This window comes from Rhyacophila brunnea, unplaced genomic scaffold (assembly GCF_057557595.1).
Source record: "Rhyacophila brunnea isolate RB1 unplaced genomic scaffold, BYU_Rbru_1.0 scaffold_21, whole genome shotgun sequence".
In the NCBI taxonomy this organism is placed as follows: domain Eukaryota; kingdom Metazoa; phylum Arthropoda; class Insecta; order Trichoptera; family Rhyacophilidae; genus Rhyacophila; species Rhyacophila brunnea.
The window spans coordinates 22,317,955-22,339,679 of record NW_028232871.1 but is presented as its reverse complement, the minus strand read 5'-3'; the positions used below and the strand labels follow the sequence as shown (position 1 = coordinate 22,339,679).

Below are 21,725 nucleotides of genomic sequence, written 5' to 3'. Positions count from 1 at the left end.
ATAACCTTAAGGTTATTGTAACTAATTGAATCATGACGACAATGTCGAACAAGTACTATGCTATTGTCGCACACTGAATTTTCTGCCCCTGTGGGGGGCGCACCCATAAGGAGTAGTGCCTCCCAGCCGCTCGGTCTGACCCTGGTAGTCAATGTGCCACCGGTGGAATAATCACGACCCTCGACAAAGCTGAACAAAAATTAACATATGTAGAAGTCCCACGGTTTGCCTTGTCGAGTGTTAGCACTCCGCAAGGTGAACTGTGGAGGAGATAAGTCGGTCGCAGACCATGTACATATAGGTAATAAGGTAATAGGGTTAAAATTTTGATCAAATATAATATGCTTAGGTAAAGGGTAATTAAATTAAATTAGATATAAAATATGATTTGGATGTAAGATAATATGTAATGTAAATTGTAATATAATAGGTAAATTTAATGTAATATGCAATGGGTTAGAGAAATAATAAAGTAGGACGTATGGACTGGCGTTAGTAATATGTAGTAGTTAAAATAATTAAGATAATTAAGGAATTAATGTAATTAAAGTAATATTAATATTAATCATATTATGTACATCGATATCGCTATATGTTTGGTTGATAGTCTGACATCCGTCAACCTTATATAAATGTGTAGCATATGGCGGTATCGGTGATCGGTGTGAATTTGTAAGAAATACAACCACCCCTAACGGATAAAAAGGCAAGATTATTAAATCCAAAGGCAGTCTGTTTTGTCACTTGTGGGTTCCGGGAGTCGCTTCTGCAACGGCTTGTTGTCCCGGGACGAGTTAATGTTAAATAATTAGTTAATAATAATCAAGTTAATTTTAAAATAATTAAATAATAATATTCGAATTAATTTTTAATTAATCAGTTATAAATGTGGTTATTTTTGTGACTTCGGATATTAGTTGACTCTTGTTTATTGAGACTTCGAACTGTGAACTTCGAATATTAATTGATTTGACTTTTTTTTTTTTACTAATTGTGGTGTATGGATAATAACAATAAATCGAGTTTCTTTTAATTATTATAAACTTTGGGACTTTCGATACCAATGTGAATGATACCTTTGGACTATAATCCTTGATGAAGGAATGCCATAAGGCCAAACTTATTCTAATAACAATAAAATACGAGTTCTGAAGATTTCATCTGGTGTTTAATTGACTTTGTGCCCCGTGACTTCTTGGTTACTCCACGTCCATGAGGTTCCTGCCTGTTCTTCCACATTAATGAACCTCCACTTCCAAGTGCCTGAGCTAGTCAGGAAGTCGGAGGCCCTCACTATGTAGTAGTATTGCGAAGTGGTAGATATGTTAGGTAATTAGGTAAATTTTACCACACGATTGCGCAATAAATACACAATATTAGTTGTAATTTATCAAATATTTCTGAGGATGCTACTTATGTAAAGCGTGTATACCTATGTACCGAACGCCACTAGTATTTTAGCGGTCTTTGCGAGAGTAGGTTGTTTACCAATCGCTCAAAAATAGGTTACGGGCTACAACATGCATTGATCGGAGAGAGAAGAAGTTGATAGTACATAGCTGGTACGTAATAATTTCTATTAACATTTCTACGAAATTATTACGGTAATATACTTAATAAAATCCCGCATCGTATTTTTGATTGACTTTGAAGTACCTAACTATCCGCCGGTCCATGTGCAGGCAAATTGATTCCATGAAATTATAACGCTCGCTCTGGAGTATTGTAATTTACCATCGAGGACATTGCCGCCTCATTATTGGTCAATCGTTCAGTCCAGACTTTATTCTTGTCGCGTTCCGCCGCTGATAACGAATTATCATTTGATTATGTTATCTCCAATTTATTACCATAATACCTGCGTCGCATTTGTCTCCAGTGTGTCGTCAACACATTGTTTCTGAAACTATTACAAATTAAATGGCTCCTGCCATTGGCATGTTTTGTATTTTATTCTTCGGCAGCTTTTAAAACCATATCGTAATATAATAGATGATTTTAGAAATTAATTAAATATTTGTAGACTACGCCACTGTTGTGATGAGAAGGAACGCCAAATATTAACACGTTATAGTGTTACACATTCACATTATATCATAACTACTTAGGCATGGACTTTGGTTGTCTTTGGGATAGTATACCGTTCCGACGATAACACGAAACACCTGTATGCATGTCAATAACTCACATATCGCAGAATTAACAAAAAAACACTGTTTCAAAACCATTCTAATTTAGTTCTGCCATCCAGTTCCATTGTTCAATTAATATAATAAATTAAGTTATTTTATCGAGTCGACCGTAAAATATGATGTCTGGATTTTTCTGGATTCGAATTTCAGAGCATTTTTTGTCAGATTGTCAACGATTAAATTTTAATTACAATATAGGTATAATACTTATTCCATATAATTAATTTTCTACGGTCCGGTCCGGCTTCGTTCGCTCTGCGCCGTGTTTTATGTTAATAAATATGTCCACATTTTCGTCCTAGGGTTGCACTTCATTATCAAACAATTTTAAATCTATCTAATAATTCTGTCAAAAGATGAATTAGATAATCAGTTTGGTGTGTTATTTTATATGACAGATAACAAAATATAGACAGCTATTATAGATTTGTATTTACAAAGTTACACTAATTGTGGATACAACATCCCTCACTTTCTTCCACTTATCTTTGTCATTGGATTTTCGCTGTTACATATTGTGCCCGCAATTCTTACAGTCAGCCTCTTTTAGACTGGCCTTGTGGACATTCCAGCACGTTGCCATTTCAGCAGTTTAGTGACACCTATCAAATAGCGTACCTACTCTCGTTCATTTCTTATACAATATTATCCTGTGGTACTTCCGCGTTGCGAGCGATATATTGCATCGTTCCATGCCACGTTGGGCTACTCCTACTCTTTGTGAGCAGATTTACGAGTACCATCAGTCTCCATCACCAAAGTAGACGAGTATCGTAGCGATAACCTTTCAGGCATTTCGTAATGTAAATAATTATAGTCCAAAACCAAAATACAATGAAATCAAATATATTTGTAAAATAAGTTGTGATATCTTTTGCACAAACAAACACAGAATTAAAAATAAAACACGCTCAATGTCATAAGACATTATTGTACAATGTCACACAGCGGGAGTGTCGTACCTATTCTAGACTAGTGGTGCAGACTTCATTCGGCAACTAAGAAGCAAAACCGGTTATTGTTATTGGGCAGCGTCTTATAAAATTATACATAGTCTAAATATATCTTAAAATGAATCTGCAAAAGTAGGCTTCATTTCATGGCTACTGTTTAACTTGCGGATTTAATGTCGCAAACTTTGACATTTTCGACAGTAATTTCAATCAATTGTTAACATTGTATCCAATTTGTGATGTTGTCGAATCCGTGTAGTTTTAACTTTAAATGGCAAAATATGAATCGAAATTAATCACGTATTCACACAAGATATTTAGATTAACAACGGCAAACATATCAAGCGCGCATATCATTAGTGACAACACTGACAACAAAGATTGCGGATATTTTAATCACAGTCCGCCAATTTACAAACAAAATATTTTACTCTGGCTTACTATTAAATCAGCCTTACTAAAAACGTTTCAGAAATGCACACATTTAATTAATTCTCTCTCTTGCTGTAGGTAGTCAAACTATTTCAGAATAATAAATAATATAACAGACATAAAAAACAGTTACAAATTAATTGTTTTCGATCCACAGTCCGCGATGTCGGGCGATTACTCACCATTTCATATTTATTGTATGCGATAAGAAGAAACAGTTTCCGCCAAACCGCTGATAAATAAAATTGTAAGGCAAGCCAGGCATCGAGCGGGGAATCAGGCATTCACGACAGCGGCTTACAAATCGCCGCCAGTTTACCGCGCGCACCGCTTACCGAAGCCAGACCCGATTTCTTTCATTGTCTGATCATCACCAATATTACACTTATCAATCGGTTGCACCGTGGTTCGATGGAGACTCGTATAAGTCGTATCAATCCGGCTCCATTTTGTGTTGATGCCGCGATCCCACTATACCTTGTTCTATTCTCGGACGAATAATGTACGTAAATTCAACGTGTTTACAATTTACATACGTGCGGTGCGAGTGATGTAATTTAATTATTCCGGACCGGTATTTTTTTTGGTTAGAGCCAAAAAACGAGTTATAGTGTAGTGGTTGGAATCAAATAGAGCAATGTTGTTCGGTTGCACATAACATAAAAGATCACTGGCGGATTTCGCTGTCGGTTTGATCAGCTGATTATTCTTTGTGGCCATTACAACTTTCGCATTATTGTAGACAAAACACCAGTGTATTTTTGTATTTATAGTTGGCACTATGTATTAATGTACCTCTAAGTTTTAATCTTTGATCTCGGTAGCTTATTGATTGCTTTAATATCAAATTTAAATGCATTGCTCTATGATCACAAGAAATATGTAACCAATTCATTCAGTTATAAATTATTATCTATTGTCAATAGATTTTATTTGTGCTACAATAGTTAGTAAGAATGTGTCGAATTCTACTCATTGTATGCAGATAACCGATAGAATTCCGGATGTTAATGTTATTATTCCAAGATGTCGGCAATTTGACTTGATTTGCGATGCATGTTTCAAGTTGTGTCGTACACTCGAAGTGTTGTGATATCCGCTGTTTTAACCGCAGCGCTTGTGCCATGTTGAGGCAAGTTCCGTCTCTTTGCGGATTGCTTATGTCGGAGTACATCATCCACCTCTTTCTGGTCACGGTGCCTCGCTATAAGCGGTCGCTGAGGTTCGCGAGGATTCGATTCTTGGCCGCGAGGACTGGTATGTTGATGTTTTTCATTGGTGCGTCGGGCCATGTGGTTCGTGAACTGCACGGATATATTTAACCATCTCTTCGAACGTCTGTCTGCCTATTCTTGCGGACGTGTTATCTGTTATGTCGATCTCATCATCGGTTACACGATTATCTACCAAAAAAAAACAACGTGTATACGACTGCAAAGCTAAGCGTTTACTTTATTGTTGTTAAAAAGCTTTCCGCTGTAAATAGTAAAAGCCACTGCTAAAATAAGTCAGTGTTGTAGTTATGAAATAACTAAATCCAATAATATATTTTAAAATATTCTTTCGCACATATTGCTGCAATAAGTAGGTATTAACGCGCAAATTTGGCACAGATGTTTCTTATCAACACCTGTTGGCCGTACTAATGTGACAATCAATTAAAGATATCTTCCTCGTCGAGAATCTTTTGACAGCGTAGACTCCGGTCAAGTACTGAGCTTTAGATTACAATATATTATAACAATTTTGTATTTTATGCTATCGAAAATACACCTTTACTTATCCGAACATTAATAAAATTAAGGTAGATAATAAGTATTGTATAATCTTCTTATAGTTCCTGGAAATGTACAATAGTTTTTTTTACTTTCAATCTAACCGGGTAATTGTAACAAAGTTTTTCAGTTGTCACGAAGTCACCTTATCTGAACAAACAAATATTATGCTACAAGCATAGATAAACATTATAATGTAATAGCCGCATGTGCTAACTGATAATATTGTTATATGTACATAATATATTCTGATAATATAATTAATATACTATCTAAAATTTTCATTGTACGTAATATTATATCTACCGTTTTAACCATTTTTATCTGTGTGATACGGATGGCTCCGTCCTTATACAGCGAGAATCTGTTACCCACTAAAATTTCGTCACCCTTAAGTATTCAATAGCGCAACAATATAAACCATTTATTAATATCCCTGCTATTAGATGCTCTTAGTGTCTGCTCAATGTAATTATGCCATTAATTAATTCTCAGCATGCACAGTGCAGTTTCTTTCTACTATTATTGTCCTACTCATTGACCTACGTTATATCTACTTACTAAGTTCAAGTGGCATAATTTACTTTGAATAATATTTCGATAATAATATTGCAGCACGCAAGCGACATTAAAAGAGTATTAAGGTATCATCATCGATTATTCTCGTACAATATACCTACTATTCATTACTAATGTTTTTTGGCCCACTTGACTAACTAACTGCTAGTAAGCTCTTTTTCTGGATTATTTTATCGACTTTGCAAGTAAGTAAGCCACCTCACAATTATTGTAACTGAAATATTTAAAAATTGTACCCTGATATATCCACATAATATATGTACATATAAATGTTCATAACGTCAATTGCTTATTATTCTGTTTGTCGGAAGTGTTTGTTAGCGACTCCTCCAAGCCGTTCAGACCTCGTTCTGGATGACACACCACATTGATAAAACCAACGGTTTTCTTGGCATACGGTTTGCCACTACCTCCACTGCAGCGCTCGAAATGGAAAAGTTTACGAACCGGAGCGCTCGACAAATTTTCTGAAGATATTTACATAGTCATCAAATCGTATGTGTATTTTATAAAAATAAGTGTGTCAGATTTTCTATTCTATGGCCTATCTAGCTCAGATGGTCAACATATTTTTTCCACGAGACGGAGCGATAATTTTACAAATTTCACGAGCCGGAACGGCGCTCCGGTGCGTTCCGTTCCATTTCGAGCCCTGCTCCACTGTGAATGTACATGATCACGGATGAATAAGCTTGTTGAAATGCTGTAATAACCGAAATGGCTATCGACTCAAATTAAACCAATTTAATTAAAACAAGGATTATTGTTGACGATGACATGAAATATTCAAATGAATGATTAAATTAATATCCTTTCAGAATATTATATTAAGTATTATTAATTTATTATAATATAGGAATATGCCATTTTAATTATTTTTTGTTTAATTATATGTAATAGTTAACTATGTTACTTTCCAGTTGTAATCATTAAATTAATGCCATCAATAATGGATCCGAAGAGACTCAAATCTGTCAGTATTGGCAGGACTATATATTTACATAAAACTTATTATAGAAACAAAATTAAAATTGACAGTCATTAGACATTTTGTTTGTATATTCGTGTATGTGGTATTGTTTCTGCGTTGTATTTTAAACGCTGCCGCCATACGATAAGAATGGGAAATATACATCTGCATGTTGTGCTAATATTGATAAAATTGTACATATTATTCTCAACAATACGTTGGAAAATGTGTTTCAGATTGTATCAGTGTCCCTAAAAATAAACGCATTACTGTGTTCAAATTATTATAACAATGCTGTGTTTAAAATTATTGTAGACAACTTAACTATGTAGGTATTTATTAATCAATACAGTAATATTATTAAATATTCTATATGATCGTTCAGTTTGTTAGATTATAAACCGCGAATTCATAGAACAACCACAAAGACTGCCGGCTATATAATAATATATTATGGTGAAATTGAATGCTTACAGCGATACTTGTATTTTCAGGTTTGTTTTTTCGGTGTTATGCTTTTTCTCATAAGCGCCATTCTAACCCCACGTTTTGCAAAATGATAAGAAGTAACTTTGCTCGTGGCTTGTGCTCCTCTCTCCGCCATCCAAGATAAATAAATAGAAAAAAATCCGAATCATTAAACATACTTTATGGCAAAACATTTCCTTTTCTATTTTCGTTTCGCCAAAGCTTTCGAGCTTTTTCTTCTTTTGTATAAGAAAGCTTTTTATACGCGGCGCGGCTTAGAAGATGCCGAGAAAAAATAATATACAAAAGCCACACTCGAAACCGGTGATTTTGTGTGGTTTATTTTAATCATGTCGGTGTTCCACGTCTACTTACTCACATTGAATCCCTACAATAACACATTGTTTGAACAAATTGTGTTTTCGTCACTCCAAAGTAATGAATAAAATAAAATACCTTATTATATGGCTTTCTTATATGCGTGTAACAATAAACATGCCAGCCGTCTTAAATAGATAATAACTTTTATGTATCACAATCCAGGTATGTAGAGTTTTTTTTTTTTTTTTTGACCTGTTCCTGTCATCCTTTTCCCGTCCGTATAATAATTTATCTTTCTTTTTATAATTTTCCAGGTCGTACATTTCGTTCACTAACCTTACATTTTTGCAAGCATCACGATGGCCGTGTCCTCAAAATTCCGGGACAGGGGACATTCCGTTGAATTTGTAGACATTCGTTGAACCCTTTGGGCCCGTACATGTAAAGTGATCTTCCCAATAAGACGCCGCAAACGTTTTAAACAAAATTGGCATGTGTGACTACTAGGACGGACGGCTTGATGGGCCCAACAGCTGGTTGGACCGACTTATCTTCCCTTTCGGAGCACCTTTTCGGACATTCCCAGAAGATGTGGTATGGATGCTGTAGTTTTCCGCCACATGGACAATATGTAAGTCTGGTAACAAGTCCATGCTCATAGAGTTTTACAGCGAATCCACTATTTCAAAACTCAACTGGTGTAGCGGTCAGGTGCCAAACCGGTTATCTGAAATCGCCATTAAAAATTAGGAAAGAACAAACATATGTGTGCATGCCCTTGGTGGAGGCATACCATATCCCATAGGTATATACGAGGTTTTCCATATTACATTCGAAGTATAACTAATAACTTGTACTACGATCGAAATTCAGTTTCGTGGAACGGTCTAAATATAGTGGGTCTTGGAAAATAACATATTCTTTAACACGTGTTTAAGTTCTTCTTTTTTCTTTTAACTCTAGATTCCTACCCTGTTATACCATACTATGCTTTCTAAGCCAGTTCCCATTAATTTTGTGTTCCCTGGTAATACTGGATCATTATAACTCCTAATTTATAGAATGTTGAAAAGAATAATGTAGAATATTGGCAATTATTGCATATTTAACTTTGAAACTCAACTTGGTACATATCCACGTGGGTCTTTTTTATTATTAATCTCAGCTCCATTAATCAGTTGTCACGGAGGAATAAAATATTGGCGAGACGAATTTTCAAGCATTCTCCGAGGAATATTTATCGCTGGAAATTTATTTGAAAAAATTCTCGCGGTCGAGTAGCATTTTTTCATGCTTTCCTCGTCCTTTATCGCTGACCATCACGGAATGACTGGTGAATGTTAATTTTTATTCGTTTATATTAGATTCATCGCGGAGATAAACCGCCTGGCCGTTTCCCTTTACAACGGATTACTAAGCCGCATTAAATAATCATTGTCGAAAGTATGGTCCTTTCCAGCCATAAAATTGAATATAATATATAAAATAACTTTTAATAGCATTAATAATTTTATAACATTCTATGTGTTCGGAAATAATTTTATAATGTATCTCTAAACGAAAGTAAGAATAGCTGGTGTCAAACGGTTCACTATAAGATGATGTAGGATTATAATTTTTAAATATTGAAACACGCGATTGTGTTGCTGGAATGTTTTTATTGTAGTCGATTTGGTTTACGTTCGCGTTTGACATAATTGTGATTGTTCATCTAAATATAATTTAATTACATTTGACGTTTAATCTCTTAAACAATCATTTTAAGATAGCCCGTTTCGCATTTGTATTCATCATCGCTGCATTGCATATTATGCAATTTAAAATTAAAACTAAACGGATTCGTCAACTATTGTTACCTATTTGAATGAATCTTAGACCGTGTTTAAATACTGTCGGTTTTTGACAAATGCAGCCTTTAATAGTTGCAAAGTTTCGTACTTAATATTATGAATCCTCAATGCGGAATCGTGTAGGTTATTCAAACCTGAGTATTTTTTAAGCTTCACTGTCGTATATTTAGGCTCCGCTTGGCAGAGGTTTTCTTCAACGTCGTTGAATAGGTACTTAATTATGTGTTTGTTGATGCCCATGTCGGATTCGCCGAACCCGTAACTAAACCATTAATTTTCCGGCGCTATTGCACGCTATTTATGTTTGCTTTAGCGCCAATCTAGTATCGTACCTACCTTTACAAGCAACGGGCCTCTCTTTTTACTAATCACATGGGTTTCTGTCGAAATGTACACTCACTTACCATGGCGTTTCATTGGCGTTTCATTTTCCGACCGCACATCGCTGGCGTTAAGGCTATATTTCAGTTGAGGCATGTTCTAAAAAGATCGTGGCTAGGCGATGCGCGGATTGTGCAAATGACGCGTGCCGAACGAAATATAATTTCTCATAAAAATCCAACATGCGTTCATTTAATGTTATGTTTATTGTTATATTACTAATAATAATAGTATATTCATTGACATGTTTTCTTTTTTAAGTACATACGTAAAGTTTTTTAGTCATCTTTACACGATTTAAGAATATTTTCATCCGACGCCATGACAAAACAAATCGACGTGCGCACACTTCGACTATCAGTCTCCGATTGGCGAGTCCAAGCGACGAGTGAGAAATTTCGTCGCACCTACTGTTGAAAATTATTTGCCGTTTCACTGAAATACGCTCTTAACAAAAATAGTACCTATTTGGCGGATGTATAAGAAATCCAAAATAGGATGTAATAATATCTGATTATTACACGATGTAGGTACCTACTTGGCTTGGCCCGCTTGGACGTTCAATCTTTCGTATTGTTTGCAATTTCATGTCAAATTTGTTTGAAATAAATGAAAATATAAATAATAGCAAATAGCTTCTCACTCATTATAATTTTCCATTATAAATTCTCTCACTTGTAACTTGGTAATTTTATCAGGCATCCCTTTCGCATATTATTACGTAGGTAGTTTTTTTCGACTTCACAGTGTTACTCGTACTTATTAATACCTGTGGTGAATACTAAGCGATATACGTTATATAAATTCATAATAGGATTAATCATTATTAGCATGCGATATAAAGGGTCTAATACTATATTTATAAATGCAAAAGAATACATTCAATTTCCATCAGACACAGATGACTATCCAAGTTTATTTAATGTTAATTTTATATTATTGATATTATGCAAAGTAAAATGAATGGTCATTAATAACGATGTAATTTCCCATAAACGGTACTATTTAAATATTGTTGACGACGGTTTTATTGTGTATTTTAATCGTTGCTTGTCAATAATTTCTATGCATAATGCACTCATTACTTCAATCTGTTTACAATATGTAAGTAATCAAGATGTTAATTAAGGTATTATGTAGTATGCCCACATGCTGGGCAATCTTGTAAACTTTATTGTTTATGGTAGTTCTATCGCATTATACTATTTTGGTATATGAATAAGTAGTTAGTAGATCCTCAGCATTTTAGGTAGTTAGGTACTGGATAAGTATCGCAACCTTATTAATGATTCGATTATTGCATTATTTAGGTCGTTTTAACAAAGCCATAATAAAATGAATACTCTCGACTGGGGAATTGGTGGAATTTAAATTATAATGATTGATTTATGTATTGTACTATTCCATTTGTAGATTTGATACCTGTATAAACAGCGAGCAACTAACTATATTACTATGTGCCAATTGGCAAAGTGCATAATTTAAATCAATTAAGTACAATTTAACGCCACCATAAAACACACAGCACAGCACACACACATCCACATTGAACGCATCGACAAGAATGTTGACAGATGGCACTGCCATTTGGTATTTTTTCTAATATAATAATGCGACCCTGTCCGATCCTAGTATGATCATATGGGCCTCCACAGAGTGGGGGTTTGTATTAACAGATTTTTGTTTTTACGAGAAATGGATGTCAGCCATTTGCTCAACCTATTAGGTCCATACTCGGACTCATACACAAATTGAAAAACAATATGTGTACTTGTCAGACCCAGGATTCGAACCTGGGACCCACGACGCTATAGTCCAACGCTTAAGCCGCGCGGCCATCGTGGGGTCAATATAATAATCAATAAATAATAATATAACGTTCAGACAAAAAAATAATAGTTTTTAGTCGATCGTTATGTCGGCTGTCGCACCATGTCTGTAATTGTTACATAAGGTATATTACGAATTAATTAAACATTGTGTCGTTATCTGAAATCATTAAAGACTCTCTTTATACCTCATGGTCGTAGGTATAAACGCTTACAAACATGTATTATCTTACTCATAGTAAACATATTCATAGGAAGCAATAGATCTTCCTCTATTTCGTGTTACAAAATAATACCAACATAGATACGTATGTACTTAAAATTAATACTAATTCTCTAAACCAGGGGGGGGGCAAACTGCGGCCCGACCCACCGGGTATTTTTTTGCGGCTCGCCATCATTAATACTTTGGACGCGGAAGACGCACACGGCGCGTAATGACCAGGCGGCCGATCGATGTAATTAACGTGCATTTTAAAGGGGGCAATTAAAATCTCATTATCTCTTCAGCAGCGAAAGCGTTAATTGCACTTCTGATTACGAATAACTTTTTTATATATTTTTTTTAAATATTGCAATAGATTAAAATTTGAAGAATTTGTTGTTTCGTAAATGTATTATCTCAGTACGTCTTCCTTGCGTCTCGTCTCACACTATGTAACCACTATTTTCTACGTTGAACATCGTGACACATTTAAATACTTTTAACTACAGAGCTACAACTTGAGATTATTGATTTGCATTGTGACACTGATTTAAGAGAATTGCGTCGTCGTGAAGAAATCTCCAAATTTTACAATGCCCTTAATTCAGACAAATTCGACCAACTTAAAGATTATGCAAGAAAAATGTTCGTTATTTTTTGATCAACCTATATAATATGTGAACAAACATTTTCGATCATGAACCTCAATAAAAAATTCTTTACGATCAAATATCTCCGATGCCCATTTACAAGCAGTTTTGAGAATATCAACTACTAAATTTATTAACATCTGAATTTAAAAAAAAAAAATTGTAATGTTTATTTTTCGTGATAATAAATAGTGTATATCTAAAAATGGTATTTTACTTGCGGCTCGCCGCTCATTTTGAATTCTTGAATTTGGCCCTCCATCCAAAAAGTTTACCTTCCCCCTGGTCTAAACTAAAGTATCGCGTCGTATCTCTCTGGAGATGATTTTATATTACTGATAATGATGATGTATGTCTCTCCTTGCACATCAGTAATTAGTTAATACGTAATGATTGATGTGTTTTTATTTTACTTACATGTACACTGGCAAATATTATTATGGGATATTGACCAGTTCGCCTTGGCGCGTACCATTGAGATTAAAAATAAGGTTCGACTCGCTCATGGTTAACGGATCAGTTGCATATTATCTTCAAGTCATTAGACGTTGTACATGTAACCTTACCATATGCGTATACTTTCCAGTAATACTAAATTTATATATTTAGAAAATGTTGCACACTATGTACAAAATATAATCTGTTGTTGAGGTAGCAGTGCTGTAGTCTTCATGTTAAAGTAAAACTAATCTTAACCGATAAGGACAGTACGCACTTGACAATAAATTATTATGCTTGCGAATATTCAGTAACAGTAATTTAAAATGACATTGCTAATCATGATACACACATTACAATCATTACTTGTTAGCAGCTACGGAAAAAATATAACAGATGGGTAAGAAAATAAACTGTTGTGTAGGAAAAAAAGATGATGAGAAAATAAAATATTCTTTTCGACCATGTCCGATCCTAATAGGATCATATGAGCCTCCACAGAGTAGAGCAGTGGTTTCCAAACGTTATGTTACTACGCCTCCCTTTAAAAAAAAATCTAATCTTGGCGCCCCACCCTTTATTTCATTAAATAATAGACATCTTTTTTATATAGTTAAAAATGTACTAATACAAAAATGAAAAAAATATATAAAAAGGTACTTTCTTACAACTTGCATTGCTTTTCTTGACAAAGTATTATATTCTTCTTCACTTTGATTCAACCAAAATTAACTACGGTTTTTTGTTTCAATGAATTATCGCATGATAATTCTACCAATTTTTCCTTTTCAATAGTAGTCAATCCAAATTCATCATCGTTCATTGACAAATGGATTCTATCATGGGCGGCCTGAAGCGGCCCCCAGACCAGGATCTTTGGCGGGCCCACCTACTTATCGCTGTGGTTAAGGACAGTGGTGCTCTAAAGTAGTGTTTCCTAAATTATACACGGGAGTTATAATTTAAGTATAGCAATCATCATATAGGTAACACATCAAATTGCAACGCACAACCACATATTTAAACTATCTAATAGTCCTGAAACAAAGTAGCGATTTTTTTTACTAATATAAAATTATATTATAAAATTAGTCTCCATATCTTCAGACAGGTTTGCAAACAACCTTTTATAGGATTGTTTTTTTATATAAGTAGTTTATAACTAGCGCCCGTTTTATAAACTATGCATTTTCAAACTGCAAACCTGTGGCTACATTAATTGAATACGTGTATTAAATAAGGCTCTAAGTACCAAAAAGTAGTATTGCCTGTAGTTACAAAATACCGAGTCATTGCAGTAAAATTTCATGAAACAGACCCTTTGAAAAATGAAGTTTTACAGTGTGAAGCAATCACGGCAGCTTCTATAATTTTAGGTATTAAGAACTCGCAAGTGTCAACACACCATCGTCAGCTATTTTATATTGAATGCCGTTGACCACTGCAGTGCTACTTACACCATTATAAATAAAACACGCCAACGGACTTACAACGTCGACAGGTTTAATTATTTTGCTGTATTTTTTTGACTTGCTTGAGGCACTTAGACTATAGTTGAAGTTATTGGCGTTGGTATGTAGAACATTTTTCTATAAAAATGTCAGTTTTAATTTTTTTGGTACTTAGCGCCTTAATTAATACACGTATTCAATTGTGTTAAACTTTACGCGCCTCCCTTTGCAACACTCCGCGCCTCCCAGTTTGGAAATCGCTGGAGTTCTGTATTAACAGATCTTGTTTTTTTTACCTGAAATGGATGTCAGCTACTTGCTCAACCTATTAGGTCCATACCCTGACACACAACATGAAAAAAAATATGTGTACTTGCCAGACCCAGGATTCAAACCTGGGACCCACGTCCAACGCTTAAGCCGCGCGGCCACCGTGGGTGTTAATAAAATATAGAAACCTGCATTTTAAAAAAATCAAAATTGTATAATTGTTTTCATGCGAACAGAGATAAAGAAGACTTAATTGCAATTAATTAAAAAATCATTCACATCACTTAGGTAACAGATTTATATTTATGTTATTGTTAAGATGGTACAAAGGGCCAAAATGTTGAATTTCAAGTAAATCCAGTCTAATATTCCAGCTTTTTATAAAAAATTTGAAGCTGCTTGCGGTTTTGGAAAGTGCTAGATTTAACAACATACGCCAGGTGTGTATTTTGTAAGCTTAGATCTTTTGAGTAAACTTATCATAAACCCGAAATCAAGTCGTCGGTGCATTTCAAAAAAGAATTGTGATTTTTCTGTCTTTCATACATTATAAAGCGAGGGTAGCAAAATTGCGTTGTGAAGTTAGTAACAACACACGTCAGGTGTGTATTTTGTAAGCTTAGATCTTTTGAGTAAACTTATCATAAACCCGAAATCAAGTCGGTGCATTTCAAAAAAGAATTGTGATTTTTCTGTCTTTCATACATTATAAAGCGAGGGTAGCAAAATTGCGTTGTGAAGTTAGGTATGTAATCGATTTGTGTTACATACGCTGTCTTGTATTATTAATTTTATATCATGTACAATGTACATCAAGGTAAGAAGCTAAATCCTATATTTTCTCAGTCACAAATAATCTGTCGTTTGTGCGTTCATGAAAACCGTGGGCCTCCCGGTCATACAATATTTTGACACAGATTAAAACGAGATGGTATTGAAATTTACCCTTCGGTTAAAATATCTAAACAGAATTGTGTAGGTATATCATGGCATCGTGTCTTCTTCGCCGCATGCTAAGTGACAGTTCAATATTTCGTAAAAGAAATACTGGGCTCATAAATTTGAATGCTCACCTTTTATTCGTGCCCAACTCATCAAATTAAAATCCCGCAGATAAATATATTTTCCCCATGCTTCCAACTCGCGATGATTTTTTTTCTGGTGCTCTAACAAAATATTTTGTTAGACTATTATGCCGACAATTTATTGTGTGGACAAATCTGTAATTATGATTGTTTAGAATATAAAGAAAGTAAAACATTTCCACATTTTTTTTAATACTTGCCTATGTGTATTAATTGTGGTTATGGAAAAAATTGTAATGTAGTTCACAATACCCTACCGTTGACTAATTTTATTTGGTTATAATATTAAATCATTTTATTGTCACTTGAATATTTTAAAGCATTTCTTTTTACTTCTTCGTGGGTTCATTTACAATCCGCATATACTGGCAAATATTAATTTTCATGTTCCCACCAATATCACTCGCAGCTCCACGGTCTTCAAGATACCTCGTCGCAGGACAGATGTTATGTTTCATGATGCTGTGTATCGTGCAATTAGCTTATTTGATGGCACCATAAAGGTTGATTTGTTTTTTATTAATTATATAATGTTTGTAGACGTTTTAAATAGGATACATTTATAATTGTATATATTATCATATTTCTTTAATATTTACACATGCTGTCTTTTCCTCTTTCTTGTCATATTAGTTGTTATTTGTAATTAAGATATTTTTATATATTTGTATGTATTATGTATTATGGCGCATTGGCCAAAAGCTGTAATGCCGTAATACTCTTTTTTATAAATAAATAAATAAATAAATATATCAAATCAAATAAAATGAACAAATATCACATTGCTTTTCTGGAATGTGGAATGCAAGTAATTGCATACTTACTGCGATATTATGTAAGTATATTGAAATGAAGATGCTACTAGTGTATTTTTACTTTAACCAAAATGAAGTTTTTTGCATCATATTTTATTATTTTGTGTTTCGCGTGTCAAATATAATATCCATCTTTAATACATTTCGAGCGGACAATTAAATCATCTTAAACTCCTGCTCAAGTCATACCGTCTCTTCGTGCACTGTTAGTACATATTGGGCGTACCATTTAAGCAGTCACATTGCGAATTAGCGTCAATCAGCTGTTTTGTGTGTGCGCGGTGCGGGTTCGGCGCCGCGGCGCTGCGATTCGACGCCCCCGGTTCGGAACCCGAAACATGACGGATGATAAGCCACTCACCAGCGGGCACCGGCGCTCGTATTAGTATTTCGCAATTCAGTGGAAAACCGGACTACACGATGCGAGAACGCATCTCGTCGACGTGACGCGAAACACAGAATATCGGCTGTTGATTCAATATAACAAAGTGCGAATTAAAAATATTAAAAAAAAAATCGTTATTTGACTTGTCAATTATTTATTGTTTCGCTAGTGTTTGACACTGTCTTTTTGTTATTTAGTGGTGCAATGATTGTGTTAAAATAAATAATTCTAATTAATTACATTATAGGTGTTTTTATAAGTGGTAATAATAATTGTACGATATTATTTTTGGTGTTTTCGTGTTACTATGGCATTCGTCGATACGTCAATTATAATTAATTTTAATAAGTCGTGCTTTATTCTGTTTTCAATGATGATTTTTTAGGGTTTCCTACTTTCAGCAATTTATCTTAAACTCTAATAGTTTACTCGTCTACTGTAAATAACAAGCAATAATTAATACAAATTAATATGCATTTAGTGTAATTTCGTGCAAGTTATAATCAGTAGAACTAATTTTATTCTCGGTGTTTAAGTATTTATTTTTAGCTGCATATGAAATGTGTACCTGTATTTTGGCATGCCACTTGTGATTCAAATACAGACATCTCAAAATAGAGCAAACTTTTTTCTGAACTTTGAGTTATTTGTAAACACATTCTTAAAATATATATTATTATTTATCGAGGCGATACTTTGTGTAATGTTTCTACATCCACTGAGAATCAAATCAAAATTCAAACTTGGTACTCAATGCCTACATAATATTATTATGCATTGAATGAATCTAAAAGTGCGAGTAGTTAGTTCACTTCATACTCTATTTATTTGGTGTTTATTTTTTGTTATTTCAAATCGACGGTATGATGTTCTGATGTTCATTCACAAACGAAAACCGGTATTGAAGATTGTTGTGTGGCTTGTTAGGTATTAAAAAATGTTTTTAAACGGAAAAGGTATAGCGTCACCATCTTCGCTATGAGATACGATAGGAATATTAATTAAGGTGATGACGATCATCATTCGTGTTTATTTTTTTCCTTTTTGACACTGACGCGACTCTATTAATAAAATATTATACATAATCAAAATGTACGCGTAAATATATTAAATATTTATAAAACCACATTTCAAAAATGTAGCTTTGCATTTATTCGCTGTTCAGTAAAATTAATGCCGGGGCAATGTGTTAAAAGATTACTGATGAATAGCGCTTTTTGCGTATTGGACAACGATAAAAATATGATTCACTTTTTTCAGATTAAAACGGTAATAATTTTACAGTACGTACATTACAATAATTTTACAGTAGTTATTGCCCAATTCGACGTAAATTAAATGTAATGATCCGGGAAATAATTGGTTATCGTGTTTTAATGTTTTTTCTATGCCCTGCATAAATCACACACTCTTAATAAAACATGTTCTACAATGGATTTGTGAAGGCGATGTCACAGATCGCAGAACGTGCCATGTTCTTTTTGCAGAAAATAGTAACATTACACTAAAATAACATAATAACACCGAGTCGTGCCGCCCCTAAGCAACGCACGAACTGCCTACCCCGACGGGACGTCACTGTCACCACTGCAGGCCTAGATATTTACGCTCGATTAATGATGTTAACTGTAGGAGACTCGCTAAGATTATTGTAGTACTCCATACTCCTAAAATTTAATATGGTCCCTGTTATTAATAGTTAATTATATTTATCACATTTTTCGAGAAACGTAACACGTGGAAGTAATACATATATTAGATGCTAGCTTTACCAGCACTGTTCTCAATAATTCATTAACTTTGAGCGACTTATGTCATGGCCTTCTCATGCATTTATGTACATTTATGGTTCGCATTACAATTCCTTGTAATACATTATAATATGTTCGTTTATATTATTTCAATGTTATCTCATTATTTAAGTGCAAAATCTACTCAGGTATATATTATAATCATTATAAATACAAAAGACAATTAAAGTGCAGGTAGGTAGTAGTTATATAGATGTGGGCAGTACTTATTTTGTAGCAAGTATTCATTTTATTTTACGTGTAATTGCAATGTAACAGTTATTGTCACTTGGGCTATTAATAACGTTCCGATCGGTCAGAATTTTCTAAAATTCCTAATAGCTCTTATATCGTTAAATCGTTATGGCTATTATTACTGAGTAAATTTCCTCAGTAGTTGTCGGAATTATTAAAGCGTAATATGTCTGTCGGGTTTATAGGTATTTTACCGGACGCACGTTGGCCACTAAACGTTTGTCAGTCCTTTTGTGTATAACCACAACCGTAATTTTATATTATCTTCTCACATTCTGAGTATTTATTGTCGTTTAGTACGTTTAAATTCGTCGAACGTATGACAGTATTGAAACTTCCTCAGCAGGATAATATCAGTCGGCCATAAGTCTGTAGTACATTTGGCGTACCCTTGCCGATAGCTTGTGTCAGTTCTATGCAGTGTTATTTTAATATTCTTCTTTGTGATATAACAAAGTATTCTTTCTGTTTATTTGACCTCTAAAATGTATTGCTTATCTGCACGTAGTCTTTGTACTAGATACGTTAAAGACACCTCATTTTTCATTTTACTTAGTGTGGTGTTTTCTCATATTACAACGTTTTTGTTTGTTTGCAATAATAAGTAGCATGTACACCTTGTATATTGCATAAAAACTACGAAGTCTAGAGTTAGAGCAAGAAAACAGTGTTAATCAGTGTAAACGCAAAAAAAACTTTGTACACCAGAACGATTAAATTATGATATTTCGCGGTGACTTTGATTGTATTTATCGTCCCAAATGTAATCATAATAATATCTAGATATTAAAATATATTATGGTATATTAATCATCTATCACGGTCATCATATTACGATCAAATCTTGTACTAAAGTTGGATGCTGTCTCCCCGACTAGGAAGTGAATGTTATAAGTTAGATTAGTGTTTCGCATATCGACTATTAACTAGTCTCAGTGTAAGTTTTTAGATTTAAACGAAGTGCAGTTAGTGTAACATTGTTCTTGCACTGCGAGAATTGCCAATTAAAGTTAGTGGGGACGTGGGATGGTCCTGGCGGCCGCTAAGGGCAGCTGCGCTACGGGGCAGCGACCGAGGCATGGCCCTGCCCTGGCGCGGCTGTGTCGCAGAATCAAACGTGCCATATGTGAGTTAATAATATAATCAACGGTCGAGTTATCTTACTTTCAATGAAGAAAATAAATACATAGTTCATTTTTAGAACGCCAAACACTGAATTTCACTGTTGCATAATAATTATTATGTAGTACTTATATATTTTGTGATTAATAACGTATTTATGTTTTATACGTGTGTATTAAATTCCTGGTGTGACTGCTGGACGAAAACCTCCCCAAGCTGATTCAATTACTCTCGCTCTTGTTTGTTTCGTTGCGACGTAATTCTCAAAAACAAAACTATCTCGTCGATCCTAAAGAACAATTACGTCGAATAACCGTTCCTTTCTTCAGATGTTTTTTTTTCTCAAGCGTTATTCCCAGCATGCAATCATGCTACTCTTAATTTTTTCAACCGATTTTTTAATGAGAGACCTTGTTTTGTATGTGTATGTGATTATGGGAAGTTCGTTGAACATTGAACTTAAGTTCACAATGGGAGATGACTTTTGAAGACATTATTCAGTTCAGGCGGTCAAATGCACTTAAGTCCAGCTTTGATCTGTGAATAACGTTAAGGCTATACTTCAGTTGAGTCATGGTCTAAAACTCTAAAAAGATCGTGGCTAGGCGATGCGCGGATTGTGCGAATGACGCGTGCCGAACGAAATATAATTTCTCATAAGAATCCAACATGCGTCCATTTAATGTTATGTTTATTGTTATATTACTAATAAGAATAGTATATTCATTGACATGTTTTCTTTTGTACGTACACGTACATACGTAAAGTTTTTTAGTCATCTTTACACGATTTAACAATATTTTCATCCGACGCCATGACAAAACAAATCGACGTGCGGGACACCTCGCTGTCGGTCTCCGATTGGCGACTAGTGAGAAATTTCGTCGCACCTACTGTTGAAAATTGTTTGCCGTTTTACTGAAGTACGCTCTTAATCAATTCTGTGTGTATATAATATTACATGTGTAAAAGATAACAGTAAATATTACAGTGTTGCGCTTGCTATACAAGGCAGTAATAATTGCAAATCCAATATTTGACATTGACGTAGGTTGTCAAGTCACATGTTGAAAAGTACAAGCACAAATAATGGAGAGACTATTTTTCTAATTATTACCAATCAAGCGGTGTGGGTTATTTTAGATTTTTCCGCCTTTTTTCTTTTAACTCGTACTAAATCAATATTGCATGCGATCGCACCATTTGATCGGCTATGTACGTTTTCGGACTGCGAGGTGACAAGTGTTGACTTGACATCCGTTATAAATTCACCTTTATTTTAAATTTGAATTTAATTTCATTTATTTAGTTTAAGTGTCAAATAGGCATTTTCATTTTTACCAAATTGATCATAATTTTAAAACGAAGCTGAAAAATATATCTACTAAACTAAGGTTCAATCATAATATTCAAGTCTATTCGAAATTGCTGATTCATATTCACACTGGATGTTCTGAAATGTATTTTCCACGGCTGACTTGCGTTATATGCGTGTTCCAAGTAAATTAA

General features: G+C 34.2%; 1 protein-coding gene across 3 annotated transcripts in view; it reads left to right on the top strand.

Annotated features, from left to right (window-relative positions):
• Positions 1 to 21,725, top strand: part of LOC147070858 (glycogen synthase kinase-3 beta-like) — a 135,590-nt gene that overhangs the window by 81,798 nt on the left and 32,067 nt on the right. The window contains exons 1-2 of one of the 3 annotated variants that reach the window (XM_085948963.1): positions 17,064 to 17,152; positions 20,044 to 20,220. The exons of 1 other annotated variant lie outside the window; for it this stretch is intronic. In XM_085948963.1, coding sequence (XP_085805089.1) covers positions 20,121 to 20,220 — 100 coding nt within the window. In that variant the 5' untranslated portion in view covers positions 17,064 to 17,152; positions 20,044 to 20,120. Of the gene's footprint in view, positions 1 to 3,859; positions 4,835 to 17,063; positions 17,153 to 20,043; positions 20,221 to 21,725 lie in introns of those variants that run through there. One more of the 3 variants, XM_085948962.1, reaches the window with a different exon arrangement.